General features: G+C 46.1%; 1 protein-coding gene across 4 annotated transcripts in view; it reads right to left on the bottom strand.

Moving 5' to 3' along the window:
- ATP8B1 (ATPase phospholipid transporting 8B1) overlaps nt 1–15,353 on the bottom strand; it is a 123,564-nt gene that overhangs the window by 53,896 nt on the left and 54,315 nt on the right. For 3 of the 4 annotated variants that reach the window (XM_066247566.1, XM_066247565.1, XM_066247564.1), the window contains one exon: nt 9,247–9,449. In XM_066247566.1, coding sequence (XP_066103663.1) covers nt 9,247–9,427 — 181 coding nt within the window. In that variant the 5' untranslated portion in view covers nt 9,428–9,449. Of the gene's footprint in view, nt 1–9,246; nt 9,450–15,353 lie in introns of those variants that run through there. The other variant, XM_066247567.1, reaches the window with a different exon arrangement.

The following is a 15,353-nucleotide window of genomic DNA, read 5'->3' as shown; positions in this document are numbered from 1 at the left end:
CCAGGTCACATTAGCAACCATGAGCTGGATGTATTTGAAGAGAATACGTCTAGAGGCAGAAGACCACTACAATCTCAGAACGGAGAGTTGGTGAGCACCTGGACCAGAACTAAGGGATTGGAAATGGAGAGAAGACAGAGTCAAGAACTGCAGAAGGATGGCTAAATGAATGCAGGCAAGAAAAAAGGCGGAGTAAAAATGAAATTAAAAAGTGACCCCATGATGCTACTTTTGGTGGCTGGGATCTGGTTAGAAATGGAGAATCTCAGGCCACACTCAGACCTCTGTGACTGTGCCATGTGGTGCTCTTGAGCCTAATGGAATCCCCAGGGGCTTTTCTTTAAAATCACATCCCAATGCTCAGGGCTCCATCCCCAGGGGTTTCTGTTTTAGGCTAGGTGAGCCGATCGAAGCTCCCAGGTGGCCCTGATTTGCAGGTAAAGTCATGAAGCACTCACTGTTCAGGTGCAGCATTTCTCAGCTTTTCTCCTGCTTCCATCACACCTGTGGGTGATGGGCCCTCCCAACAACATACTTCTTCGCTAAAGCAATATACTGCAGAGTTCGAGCAGAACAGGACTTTGAGTTTTCAGCTGCCTTTAGAAATAAACACCCCTCACCCTCGCTGAGAACACTATCGTTTCTTAACAGATCTGGCTGGCTTGTCAGGGAGGAGCTGGAGGCTCTGTGTTTAATGAGCACCCTGGTGATGCTAGCTGGTGACCCCCCAGGCTTGAAGGAGCAGGTGTGCTGGGGAGAGCATGCAATGGATTTTTCTACTGATTGGAGATTTAAATGGTGAAATCAATTTTATTTATTTATTTATTTGCTTGTTTGTTTATTCCTCCATTGATTTGAGAGATGAAGGGAGGAGAGAGAAAGAAGGGGGCTAGGGAGAGACAGAGAGGGCATTGGAAAGGGGGAAGGAGGAAATAGAGAGAAAGGGAGAGAGATAGAGGGAGAGAGAAGCATCAACTCGTGTTCCACTTAGTTGTGCACTCATTGTTTGCTTCTTGTATGTGCTCTGACTGGGGATTGAACCTGTGACCTCCAGCACACCGAGATGACACTCTATCCACTGAGCAACCCAGCCAGGGCCCATTTAAAATTATTATTTTTCTCTTGTCTTACTCTAGATCTACTCTACCGGCATCTCCAGGGACTGGGCCCAGGCACCTGCGAAGTTTTATAATAAAACCTCCACACGTGATTCTTATGCACCATCAAGGTCGAGCATCCTCAGTTATTCTGGGGAGGGGGCAGTTCTACCATTACGAACCTGTTAGAAACTCAGGTTGAAGCAGGCAGTAAGAAAAACAACAGCCAGGCTGGGTCTCCATAAACGAGAGCGCCTCTCTTAAGGTTCAGTCATAAATGACACTACTGAGAAGCCAGATGGCAGAGTCTCCACCCCTCCCCCACTACAAATCACTCAGCACAGGAACACCACGCCTCCCACCGCCCCACACCCTTTATTTTACAAGCTGCCAGTTACTATGCTGTTCTTAAGGCTGAAGTGGCGGCGGGCAGTTTACGGCCAATTAGAGAAAGAAATTATTAGGCAGTCAGAGTGGAATTTCCACATGTTAGGTATATGTCAAAACCGCAAACGCATCTAATCAAGTGGAAAATACCGCTCCCAGTGTGCTCCAAGGAGTTCCTAGGATTCACGTATTTCAATGGACTAGTTTAATCTGGTTTTTGATTCCATATAAAATAGAATTCATAGATGTTCACACCCTTGATTCTGGATTCTTCTCTGAAAAGAGCATTTCTATGGGATTTGCAGCCATCTGTGCTTTGCTGATGCCACATCGCATCTGAAGACACACTGAGGACACTTCCCCTGTGTCCTGATGCTCACGTGGCGATGCCTTTAACCCTTAGGGATTAAACATTCCACTCTAAATGCTGGCCACCAGCGAGCATTTCACCCTGACACAAAACACGGAGTCAGGAAAGACTTTTAAAGAAATGCAGTATTACACGTTCAAGTACAGAGTGCATCCCAACCCAGTGAGGAACCAGTCAAGAAGAAAGGACTTTAGGGGCTGCCTCTCAGGAGCAGGTCCAGGGCGAGGCGAGGGCTGAGCCCACCAGCTATGCACAGGCACACACATGCCTGGAAGCTGCCCTGCAAGGGGCTTAGCACGTCCCCCCCCACAGTCTTATTCACACTGTTATCCAGATGTGTGAACCATCTCCAGTTCCAAGTTGCAGAATCAGAATCAGTATGTTCTTTTTTTTCCATTTTAGCGAGAGGGAGGGAGGGAGAGAGGGAGGGAGAGAGAGAGAGAGAGAGAGAGAGAGAGAAGAGCAGGAAGCACCAACTCCCATACATGCCTTGACCAAGCAAGCCCAGAGTTTCAAACCAGGGAACTCAGCATTCCAGGTTGACGCTTTATCCACTGCGCCACCACAGGTTAGGCCTTAATCAGTATGTTCTAATATGCTGTAATTATATATCTTTGCTAATCTCACAAGTATGAGAATGTATGCAAAATGTATGCAAACATACTGAAGAATGGCTGCACTGTGTGGGTGTGAGCAGTTATGGAAGGAGGGAGGGCAGGGACTCATTCATGAAAGAAGCTTGTCTCCCAAAGCCCTTACCTGTTCTCTCCCTCTCCCTAAGATTATGCCACTTACCTGGGCAGAGCAAAGCCCAAGAGTCAACCAGTTACTCTAAAGATGGCATTCTGGAAACCAGAGCTCAATGCTGTCCATTCCATTGTGGTTAAGAATTTAAAATTGTCACTTTCCCAGGACAAGGCTGCACCATTCATCATTTCTTACCACCTCATCCTCTATTTCCAATTGCCGCCTCGCCAGCAACACAAGTGGATGTCTCTTCAGAAATATCTCAAACTGGTCGGGTTTAAAACAACCACCTTCCCCTTGACCTACAGAGGGACTCCACCCCCGCCCCCACCTTGACTCATCCTACAAATGTCTCTTCTGCACTGAGGCAGAAAGCGCTCTCCAAAGGCGGCCGCAACTGTATCTCCCGTCCTGCACTGTGACCTCATCGAGAAGCGGCATCTAATTTCCTTTCCCTTGAATCAGGGCTGGCCCCAGTGACTTTCCTATAACCAAGCGAACGGAGCACTAGCCATGCTGCCTGAATTCTGCCACAAGCTTCTGCTTTGATCTCTTAGGGCACTGCCACTTCAGCCGGCGCCCTGTGGGGAGAAGCCCCAGACAGACACTGGAGGGGGCACCTGAAGCCCCAGGTGAGCCTCTGAGTTATTCAGCTCCAGTGCCAGACACAGGAGTGCAGAAGCTTCCAGATCGTACCAGGCCACAACAGTTCAAATCCCCTCAGCTGTTGAAGCCTCTACAGCTAAGGCCTCAGACACCCCGGAGCAGAAACAGCCCGCCCACTGCGCCTGTCTGCAATCCTGACAAAGAACCTGTCAATGTCATGAAATATTCATTTTATGCCAACAAGTCTGGAGTGCATTCTTTTCCTTTAACGTGGCAATATATTGCCAGCAATATCCACCGAGGTGCCAGACCGGAAATTATCCCCCAGGCCCCCTTTGCCCTTGACCCGCAGATCTAATGAGACTTGTGAAAGTCAAATCCTTCACAGAGATCAGGATGCGTCCCCTTTTCTCCCCTCTGACCGTGCTGGTTCAGGTCCTTACCACTTTTCAGTTAGGTTATTGTCTACTCCTTATTCTCCACTGCTGCCAACATAGGGTTTCTAAAATAAATTCATGTACCCAACAAATATTTACTGAGTGCCTGCCTATGTGTGCTCTGCACGGAGCAGACACGGCCCCGCTTCTCATTAAGCCGACAGTCTGGGGGAGGAGAGCTTCCGAGTCACACAGTCGCTCATGGGCACTGCTACAAATGCACCTGGGCTGTGAAGGCAAGTGCAAGGGACTCTGGGATCATAAGGTCAGCGGTCTGCTCCGGGCTGGGGCTGGGGGTCCGGAAGGCTGCTCTAAGGAGGTGATGCCTACCTTGAGACCTGAAGAGCCAGGAGAAGGAACCAGTCACAGGGAATGGGCTGCAGTAGGCATTGGGAAGAGTGGATGGGAAATCATGGGGAAGGGAAAGGCTTGCCATGAACCGGGAACCAGGGTAAGATGAGTGGAAGGCACGTGGTGAAGAAGGCTGTCAGGAACAGGCAGTGAGCCCAATCAGGAGAGGACGACAGGGCCAAGTCACATGGTCTTAGCAGGCAATGGAAGTGGCTGGAACAAGATTCTAAGTGCAATGCAGTCTTTTCCATGAGGAAGACTGGATTGAGAGGGTCAAACACGGCTATGGAGAGGCCACTGCAGGGCTGGCTTCCTACCCATAACTCTATTGAAGCACGCCAATGCACTCTATCACAAATGCCCACCGAGCCTCTACTACAATACAGTGCAGGCCTGGAGCCTGGTGTCCTGACACCAGCTTCGAATAATACAGACTGGCCCCTAGGCCTTTGTAGTGCCAACAGAGTAGTTGGGTAATGGGCAACAAAACCACCAATCAGTCCATTTTTGAATGACCCTGTGACAGGTGCAGAAATGTGAGTGAGCACACACTAATCCTTTCTCCTCATAACATTCACTCCCCTATGCTTCACGTCAGTTCCTCCCGGGGCCATGTCACCTGTCCTCTTGCCACAGAGCCTCTGTATGTGTCCTTTATTCCGGACATTCCCGCCTCTCCCCTCTGCTGATTCACTCCTCCTCCTCATTCACTTGGCAGCTCAGACACACCTTCCTGCCAGAAGCCTTTCCTAACCCCCTTTGTCACAGCTCGTGCAGTGGAACCACAGGTGAACCCATCAAAAGACCAAGTCATTGCATGAGTGAGGCTCGTCGGGCAAGCGTTAGCTCTGTCACACAGTTTTATATGTGTACAGGTGGGCTTTTCCACAAATAAAGCTTTCTGCCTTCTCTGTTTGAAGAGACTCAGGCCTTGACTGCCTGCAGGTGTCCTGAACTATCTAAGACCCAGTCACAGATTGTACCTGAAAACCATTGGGGCGTGGGAAAGCATGAGGGTTAGAGCAAGTGTCTGCAGGTCTGCAAACAAAGGGAAGGTTGTGCTAATGGGAAGCACTCAGACAATGCAGAGGCAGGAATGCCACTCAGTCAGCACAATTTTCCTCAACATGTGGGCAAAGTCATTGCTGGGGAAATGCACTGGTCTCCATTCCATCCATCTCTTCATCTGCTCATTGTATTTGTATTTGGGGACAGAAGGGCCCACTGAAAACAATTACTGGGGTAGCTTCAGCCTGGGTGGTCCAACAGAATGAGAATACCCGGGGGAAGACTTGGTCATTGAAAGATGAGAGAGATGAGGAGTGGGATAGACACTTCAGGTTTGATATGAAAGACATTAAAGGAGAAACAGGTGCGTGTGGGATGGGACGTAGTGATAACAGCAAATATATATTTATTTGTTGAGTACTTACTGTGCTCTTAAAACTGTTCTAAGTCTTTTACAATTATTTTCTGATTTAATACTCACAACCACCCAGTGAAATAGGTACAAATATGATGCCCATCTTACAGATGGGGACACGGAGGCACAGAGAGAGGAAGTCCTTTCCTCAAGGTGACATGAGGCTGAAGCCCACACAGCCTGCATCCAAGGTCCTCCTCTCACCGCCGTGCACTGAGATGTGGCACCAGGTCAGATGAAAGGCTCGGCCTGCCCAAGGACGGCCGAGAGAGGAAGAACAGCGTGAACGGGTGTGTGAACATTTAAAGGTGGGAGGAAGAGGAGAAATGAGTGCTGGGACAGGACGGAATCCCCTGACAAGCAGGACAGCGTTTCCTGAAGGAGAGGCTGCTACAAAGGTCAAGCGCATCAGAGAAAACAGAGGTTGGGAGGAAATGATTGGTAGAAAGCTCACTGAGCTCACGGGACTTGGCACCAGGGTTCCTGGCGACCTGTAGGGAAATGTTATCTGCAGGGCAGCACGCAGCCCACAGAGGGGGAGAACGGGAGGATGTGGACATAGAGAAATGGGTTTCCAGAAGCTTGGCCATAAGAACAGCAAATAGGACACCAGCCCAAGGCAGAAAGTGATCCAGGTAAGAATCTGCTGTGGACAGGGAAGCTGTGGTTCTATTTGTAAGCCGGCCACAGTGAGAAGATGCAAGAGGTAATTAACAAAGCCACGTTGCCGAGGGGGCAGGCGGCAGCCTTTCCATTCCTTCCCCAGGCGCAGACGAAAAAGCCACCTGCTCTCAGCCAGGAACCCTCTGCAGGGCACTTATTTCTTCCCGAGGACTTCCTCTCTAAGCTGGTTCCTAACCAACAGGGCCCACAGCCTGTGACACCAGGATGCGGAACCACAAAACAAACAAAAAGACCCAGCATGCTAGAGTCAAGGAATTTAAGGAAGCCTTGGATAAATAAACGGGTTTCTTTGAAGCCCAAACTTCTTGTATCCTTTTCTGCCAATGGACAACCTTAAACTCCAAGACAAAGATAAAGAATTCAGAGTTTCCTGCAGAATCATGGTGTCCTAGAGGAGCTGATAGAATTAGCGTTTACTAGATCACACTCTGGGCAATACTGTTCTGTTCCAGTGTGTTCATCACAAAAAGAGAGTGTTCATCCCCTAGCGTGGGAAACACTCCCGCTCACCTCTGTGTCAATCCTCGCTCAAAGCAAACTAAGGGTCAAGTTCCTTTAGCCAAACCTGAGGGCTCTTCTCTTCCTCCATGGGACATATAAACAGCATGTTTGCACTTGTTTTTGAGTCTCACGGCACTCAATGAATAAATGTCCTTCAACTGAAAAGCATTTACGATGGATCTCTCAAACCCCTTGCTTAACACGCAAGGCTTAAGCTCAGCTGGGGTAGGGCACGTTAAAAAGAAAAGCACCAACTTTCTGCCCTAAGATGATACTACCAGTGAGAGGAATGTGGGTTACACATTTTTAAGCATGGCTCTGCCACCACGAGCACTGGCCCCTGGAATGGTCCTTCATGTAAAATCTCAGGACACACAGAGGATGACTAAAAAGTCAGAGTGACATTGGCCTTAATTGGAAAAATGCCCACGTGATATTACGGTGGGAAAAATTAAGAAAGGAAGAAAGAGGGAGGCAGAGGAAGAAGGGAGGAAGAGGGCAGGGGAGGAGAGAACTGGTCGGGGGCAGGGGATGCCAGGCAGAAGTAGGAAGGGAGGGGGGGGAGGTCTAGCACTTACTGAAGGTCCTGTGTGTTTGGGCAGGGCAGATAGCGGGTCAGGACAATAATATTTTTAAAGTCACGAGCAAAGTCATTTGTCATGGGGTTTTGAGAAACGAGAACCACCTGAAACATAAGCTGCCACTGGAAAGGACTAATGACGAGACAAGATCAAGCCCGAGCACCCTCAATGCCTGTATTCCGAGGGCAGAAACTGACAAGAAACATGACGTGCCAACTGAACCATGAGGAAAGAGCTCTGAGCACCGGCATGAGAAGGCAGAGCTGGAAAAAACCAGAGGGAGAGCTGCCACCCACTTCGTGCTCGGCTGACATTTCTGCAGGCACCCAACCCCAGTTCCTTTGCTGAGTCTTCAACCACACATCTGATAGCGTGACACCAGACACCGGCAGCAAAGTTCACCCTTCACCCCACTGTGCCAACTCTCTGCCAGCTCATCAGATACCTACATGCGGTAGAGATTCCAGGATCGTGATATGAACCTAGAAGTGCAGAGGGGAGGGAATGAGGAAGAACCTCGCTCTGCCCTGTTTGGGCAGTCAGCTAGAACTCCTCGCTAACTCGCCAGGGTACTTCTGCTCTGTCCCCATTCGAACGCCATCCAGTCTGGACTTGTTATGACAGAGGCCACATTCCTATACAAGTTGGCAGTGCTTCCATTTTAATTTAGCTCAATTGTCATGACTTCTGCGTAGAGGCAGAAAGCCCTTAAACTTCATACTCAATAGCTTAAAACTGCAGCTGATTGTCACCAAGGAGGTGTGAAAATTCTCCCTGTTTGATATGGAAAGCTGAGAAGGGGCAGCCGATAGAAACGGGTTGACGGGCTCCCCAGGTTTCGGGGTCTGCAGTAGGAAGGGGCCTACGTGGCACATGCTTGACCTCACACTGAGAACCTCCCCACACAGGAAAGCCAGCAAGAGGCACCTTCGGACCAACGCAGCAGGAATCGTTGCATATGGGTAAGGAATTCCATGCCATGTCACGTTTTCCTCTGGGTGAAACCTGTTTGAAAGAAGACCAGTCTGACCAGGGAGCAGAAGCCCAGACAAAGAGATGAGGGGGAAGGGCATGACACGAGGGAGGCAGACTTCTGGGAGACCCTGGGAAGGCAGGCGGGCACAGATGGAGACGTCAAGAAACGAGATACAACCAGAGCTCCTTCTGACAGAGGCTGTGCAGAGGCGTGTCTAGAGAATAAGACACATTCATTTCATGGAGATCTTTGGGAACAGGAAACTCAAGTTGGTTAGCTGGGATTCTAGGGACTTTGAGTTAACATTTTCAACCTGAAGCAAATCGGGGGTCCAAAGAGAAAAGGATCGGCTCACCCATGGGGCGGAAGAGCAACAAGAAAAGACCACATTTATTTGCCACGGCGGGAGAACCAGTGGAAAATGAAACAGAAGAGCCACTAGGGAAGAAAACCTGTAATTTTGAGAGTAAGCTATGTTCTATTACCCTAAGTGATAGATTGTCTATGGCCATTTTCGAGAATTATCAGTAGAGCCGAGTCATTGCAGGAGAAACCATGTGGCCCGCAGAGGCTCAAATATTTACTCTCTGGCCCCTAACAGAAATGATTCACAACCCTGGTCTAGACGCCGCCTCGAACCTGCCCTGATTCTGGGCAGGTAGCACAGTTTGTTGTGTAATAGGCCTCACGTGGCAATCAGAGACCCACAAAGTTTCCCAGAGAAAGAGAGAACCGAAACCATTTTATATTCACTAATGATTGAACAAAAGGTACAGTAACTCCAAGGTCCCTGGGTGCAGTAACAAGCAAATTCTCCTACATACAATTGCCTTCTGAAAATATAGACACTAATGAAGACCTATTTCTGGGCAAGACTTGTCGGCGATAGCAGACCAGCCCTACCTTCTGAGGACAATTGTCCTTATCCAAGCCCACCCACCGCTCTCCTGGTTGCATACTGAGATGAGAGAGGGAAGATGACTCTTGGACTGTATAGCACAGGCCATCTGTCTTTTGCAGCTGTTGCCACTGCTCCCTTGATGATGACGAGGACAATACCTGGTCTCCAGGTCCTGAAGCAGTTACCTTTTCTGAACGTCTCTCGTCTTTCCTCCACTTCTCTGTTGACTCGATTCTGTGCGGGTTCAACCGCAGGCCCCTGGTCTTCGAGTTCATCTTCCGTTTCATCGTCACTGTAGGGGACCACTTCATCATTAGGTTGAGAATCCTCCTCAAATGTTGTTTCTGAGTCTCTTTCTGCATTCATTCTGAGGGCAAATGGGAACTACCTGGTTTAAAAGAAAGGAATACCAGAGTAAATTATGACCCATGCCCAGTTTTTGATAGACTCCTGCCTGCCTCTGGTTGTGATGCCCTTTTAATAGGATATTATCTTACTAACATGTAATTGTATCTGAACAGTGACCCCACATTTTAAATGATCATGTAAGTAAGAACAAAACTATTCATTATTGACTAAATGCTTGGGTGAGAATTAACAACAATAAAAATGTAACTTCAAGAAAATTTTAAAAGGGGTAGACAACCTTCAAAGTTGTATTTCAAACTGTAAATCTCTGCCCAGTAAAACCAACTTATTCGGTCTACAACCAACATTAAAATAAAATGAAACAGATTATAAAATCTCAGAGTACAGCATGCACAGTAAGAGGTAGCACTATTGATGTGACAGTGTTTTTTTTCCTTCTTCTTTTTCCAAATGAGAGGAGGGGAGAGAGACAGACTCCCACATGCACCCTGACCAGGATCCATTGGGCAATCTCTGTCTGGGGCCATGCTCAAAACTGAGCTATTTTTAGCATCTGAGGCAGAGGCTCTATGGAGCCATCCTCTGCAACCAGAGCCAATGCGCTCAAACCAATCAAGCCATGGCTGTGGAGAGAGAGAGAGAGAAAGAGAAGGGGGAAGAAAGGGGTACAGAAGCATATGGTCACTTCTCCTGTGTGCCCTGACTGGAAATTGAACCCAAGACATCAACACACTGGGCCGATGCTCTACCACTGAACCAACCAGCCAGGGCTTTGTGTGAAAGTCCCTAGAATCCCAGCTAACCAACTTGATACATCATAACTGATGTATATACAGTGATTCCTCATTTATCACAGGGGTTAGGTCCCAGACCCCCACCCCCACCCCGCATGATAGGCTAAAATTCGTGAAGTAGCGACCTTATATTTATTTTATTATTTATATATATTTTAAGGCTTTATAAACCCTCCCCCCACTCTTACAAACTTTTCTCACAGTTATTAATCTTTCCCACACTCTTATAAACACTTCCTATGCTTATTTTACCACAAAAATAATTAAAATAAATATATAAAAAGACCTATATACTGCAAAATCCCACAATATAGCGAAAAATCCGCAATACAAAATTAGATACACACAATTTAAAAATCCACAATACAGTGAGACTGCAAAAAGCAAACCACGATATGGCGAGGGACGACTGTGCACATTTATTTGCATTGTAGGTCTTAATGGAATTGAATTTCTTACTTTGGATTGCTTGCAAAATTTAAATCCATTTCCCTAAGATATCTGGTTTCTGCTAACACTACTGTTCTTTTATTGTTGTTGTTGTTGTTAGTTTATTTAAAAAGTAACATTCAGAGTCTTCACTCCAATACATTAAATACAAGCTTAGGTCCTCAAATACCGCTTATGGCTTCCTGGGAGCCCTCCCAGGCCGACTTTCCTAACTGCCACCCCTCACTGCCTGTATCTAGAATTTGTGTGTGCATGTGGCACTGTATAAAGTGACTCTACACAAGAGACAAGGACAAACTTAGTTACATGTATATTAGGAAAATATTTCACAAATTCTTCAGGACAGACACAGCCTGGCGTTATTTGCACAGCACCCCACTGCTATGTACTCAGCATTGTCAAATGCCAGCGCCTCACATTTATTTACTGTTACCAGCACAGCCGGCCCTGCCTGAAATGCTTTGTAGACATTGATCCATGAAAGTTCCCACACCACCTCGGTGAATCACTGTTATTCCTACTCTACAGAGGAGAAAACCCCAATGCTGCAACGTTGAATAACTTGCACAATATTTATTTTTAATATTTATTAAAAATTTGCAGCAAAAACAATGGCTTTCCAAAGAAAGATTTTCTATATTCTGCTTGTATGTTGCAGTTTGTTTTATATTTTAACCAAGTGTTAATTGCCTTGTGTGGAACTGTTTAGCTGACTGCATGCTTTGTACCAAACCTAGCCTCTTGGACATTTCCATTTTTATAGCCCTAAATGTACATCTAGGAAATGTTCAAAAATGTATGAGGATTTATCCAGTGTTATTTAAAGTGGTGAAAGCCAGAAACAACCTGGAAGTTCAGTGATTGGCAACTGTGGACATAGTTGTGGCCTCCGTACACTCTGGGGACAGATCTAAATTGTTAGTTAGGTTATGATCACAAGTGTTTTATTTTCCCCACGATATTGCAATGTCCAAACACATTAAGGTGAAAGGTGAGTTACAATCTGTACGGACAGCATAATTCCAATTATTCACACACATACATTTATTCACTTTTCAAAATTCCAACAACTGCTATGCATGATTTAAGAGATGATGCATGTGCTTGATTCAGTGGTTAGCCCGCAGGAAGTACTCAAATATCAGTCATTGTTATCATTAACAATTACTTCCATAATTAGAAAAAAAATGTTATTTATAGTTAACAGATGGAACTGTATGGGGATCTATCTCTTTAGGCTTTTTCCTCTCCAAAGACCGCTTCTAAAATGCACCTGCCCCTCATTGGGAGGTAAAATATTAGACCATTATAAAATATAAGTATACTTAAGCACAGGCATAGTCAGGTATAAAACCTTTTAATTGCAGAGTGAAACACTTCCCCCTCTTTCCCAATGGTCTGTGGGTTTGTAAATAGCTATTTCTTGGGTCTTCACAAGCATTTAATGGGTCTTTTTGTGGTTTTATAATATAGTGGCATCAAAGCTTTAGCTAATATTTAAATTTAATAGTCCTTTTTAAAAACTCTTAAAGGCAAAACTTTCACCAGACATATTTCTGAACAAAAATAATAAAGTGGTTACCACTTACTAAGCACCTACTATGTGTCAAGCATGACAACCTGTGAGGTAAATATTATCTTCCCATCTTACAGCCTAGTCCCTGGTAAATGGCAGAGTCAGGATCTAATCTCCCCATTATAGGGGACTACAAAATAGCGAAAAGTCTGAAACAACTTATAGAAACTTTTTTTTATTGTAGTAAAAAATATGTAACATAAAACTTCCCATCTAACCCATTTTAAGCGTGTAGGTCAGTGGCTTCGAGCGTATTCTATAGAAACACTCTGTATGCAAACATGTCATCATAACTTCCGAGCACCTCCACGCTGATTTCTCCTGTAAGGCTGAACCCCGTCCTTTGAGCTTGGGGGAGGAGACAAACAAACAAAAAGAAATGGATCAGACAACCGCGAGTATGTGATCCAAAGTAAGCAAGGCATTGCGTAACCAGCCAACCCAACCCCCAAACGTGCTCCGCGGGCCGGATCTGTGCAGACGTCCTGGAAAGCACGGCAGAGACGCTCTCTGATGGACATGTATGTGTGCCAACCGGACACAGAGCCACACACCACTCTAGGTGAGTTCTGTCATTTTAGGGTGGTGAAAGAAAAATTAGCAAGACATCATTTCTTTGAAGCCCTGGCCGAAACTTTCCAGGTCTAAACCATAATCTTGATAAAATGAGCACTATACATAATATGGATTTGGGAACTCTGCCGTATGTCTGTCCACCACGCCATCACCTCGCAGACTCACGCTCCTTTAAGCACCTGCTAGGTGCAGTCTACTCCACTAGGCCCTGGGAATGGACCACGTGGAGACTTCCAGGTCATTGAGGGGTATAGATAAATGAATGGTGCCTGACAGCCATGTGACATAGTCTCCTCTACCCAACACAGAACTGCGACCCATTACCTCCTTCTCGGTGCTTATGAAAGACAAAGATTTTCAAGACAAAGACTCAAAGACTCTCTGCCACAAGTGAACAAAACTCCTGAGCCCCCTTCCCGTCACCCCTGTCCTGCTCCTCCCTAAGGAAGGGCCCTGGTGAATGTATTGGTCAGAGCCTGCAGCACTAAGGGGTCATGCTACTCTATTGCCTGAGTTTAATATTCAGGATATTGTGTGAGTCATTCCCCACTTCACCATCTCCATGTGGTCAACACCGCAGCGTGGAGTTTGTCTTCTAGTGACACCCAGCACCCTCCTCTCTCTGTTCTGTCCCCACCAGGCAGCTGTCTGTCTGGTTAGTGGATTCTACATTCCCCTGCAGGCTGCCTAAAATGAGCCTGGGGTGCTGGTGGTGGTGGTGGTGGGGGGAACAGAGGGGGAAGAATAGGGACCAAGAGGCATCATTTATACCAGAACTCGATTAGGGTCTTTTCCAGCATTTAAGAAAGCGGTGCCTCGTTGCCTGCTCTGCCTTCTGTAGCGTTCAGTCCTCTTGGTCATAAACCCCAAAGGATGGGAGGGTTCTAAATAGCAGGATTTCCTAACTCAAACCTCTAACATCCATCATCTGTCATCTTCAAATTCTTGGCTGGGAATTCCTCTGCCCCTTTGTGGGGAAGGAGATGCTGGAGGAGAGAGGCCTTCCTGCCTTTGCAAGAAAACTCTGAAGCTAGAGGAACAAAAATACAGACTAACTGCTATCAAAGGTTTTCAGACTCAACTAAAGGGAAAGTGGGGACAAAAAAGGTCGAGTTTTGTCACTGCTAGGGTATAATCTGAGCGCATACACAGTGACAACAGGAACCCCGGGGCTGGGAAAGGCCAAGATCCCTGCTCAGTGGTATCTTTGTAGTCTTAACTTGACTTGTGTCCAGAGAGACCCAAGCGTAGACAGGAAGTAAGAGTCCCAATATTCATTTTTTGTTCATTCTTTGTCATCATTTTTATAGCTTTGAAAGTCCTCAACAAGAAAGGGTATTTTTGAAATGTGTTTTTCTTCATTTCATTGGCTTATTATTATTAAAGATAATATAAAATATGTTAACACATATGACACAATAAATTTGTGCATTATATTTTTATATGTCCAATACAATGTATACTTTTTTATTATATGCTCTATACTAAAGATAGTCAATTACAACTCTGGCAGGCAGAATCCAAGATGCCTCCAATGACCCCCCGGCCTTGTTTCATCCCCTCCCCACAAGAGGGGGCTGGACCTAGTGCCTTGCTTCTAACCAACAGAAAACGGGAAGCCTCCTCTGTGATTAGGTTACAGGAGACTGTCACTTCCTTCTTGGCAGCCAGCTCTGTCTCCTTCCCAGCTGTGACAAAGCAGCTGCCCTACAGAGAGGCTCATATACAGCAGGAAACTGAGCGAGCATCCAGCCAGCAGGCAGCAAGGAGCTGGGGGGTCTTTCGTTCAACGACCCTCAAGAAAATGAATTTTGAACACGTACAGCATGGGGACTAGAGCCAACAATGCTGTGCTGTATAGTTGAAAGCTGGTAAGAGAGTCGATCTTAAAAATTTATCATCCCAAGAAAACAATTTGTAACTACATCAGGTGAAGGATGTCAACGTCTAGAGATCATTTCCCAGTACATGTATGTGAAATCGTATGTGTACCCCTTTATCTAGTGCAAATTTATATGTCAATCATATCTCAATAAAACTGGAAAAAAACATTTTTTAAAGAAATGAATTTTGCCAAAAACCACATGAATTTGGAAGCGGGTCCTTCCTCAGTCCATCCTTCAGATGAGACTACTGCCTGGGCTGATATCTTCGCTGTAGCTTTGGGAGAGACCCTGAAGCAGAGAACCCAAGTAAACAGTGTTCAGGTTCCTGACCCACAGAAACTGTGAGGTAACAAGTGTGGGTTGCTTTTAGCTGCTATGTTTTTTAAAGTCACTTGTTAAGTAACAATAGATAACTAATATACATATCATTAGTCACAAACAATAATAATTTTATGGTAATAATAATCCTATGGCCACTATTGTTTCTGACTTATTCTGAAGAAGAGCCCTATCTAAGAAGCAGCAGAAGTCTGTTATCTGGACACATGCCACTCCCTGTTTGGAATCTGCCCAATACTCTTGAGTAAAATCTGACAAGCTTGATGACAGTTGTAATTAGACAAAGAATCACATGAAGCAAT

Source organism: Saccopteryx bilineata, chromosome 11, assembly GCF_036850765.1.
Source record: "Saccopteryx bilineata isolate mSacBil1 chromosome 11, mSacBil1_pri_phased_curated, whole genome shotgun sequence".
Lineage (NCBI taxonomy): Eukaryota > Metazoa > Chordata > Mammalia > Chiroptera > Emballonuridae > Saccopteryx > Saccopteryx bilineata.
Note: the sequence above shows the minus strand (reverse complement) of the source record. Positions and strands in the feature narration are given on the sequence as shown.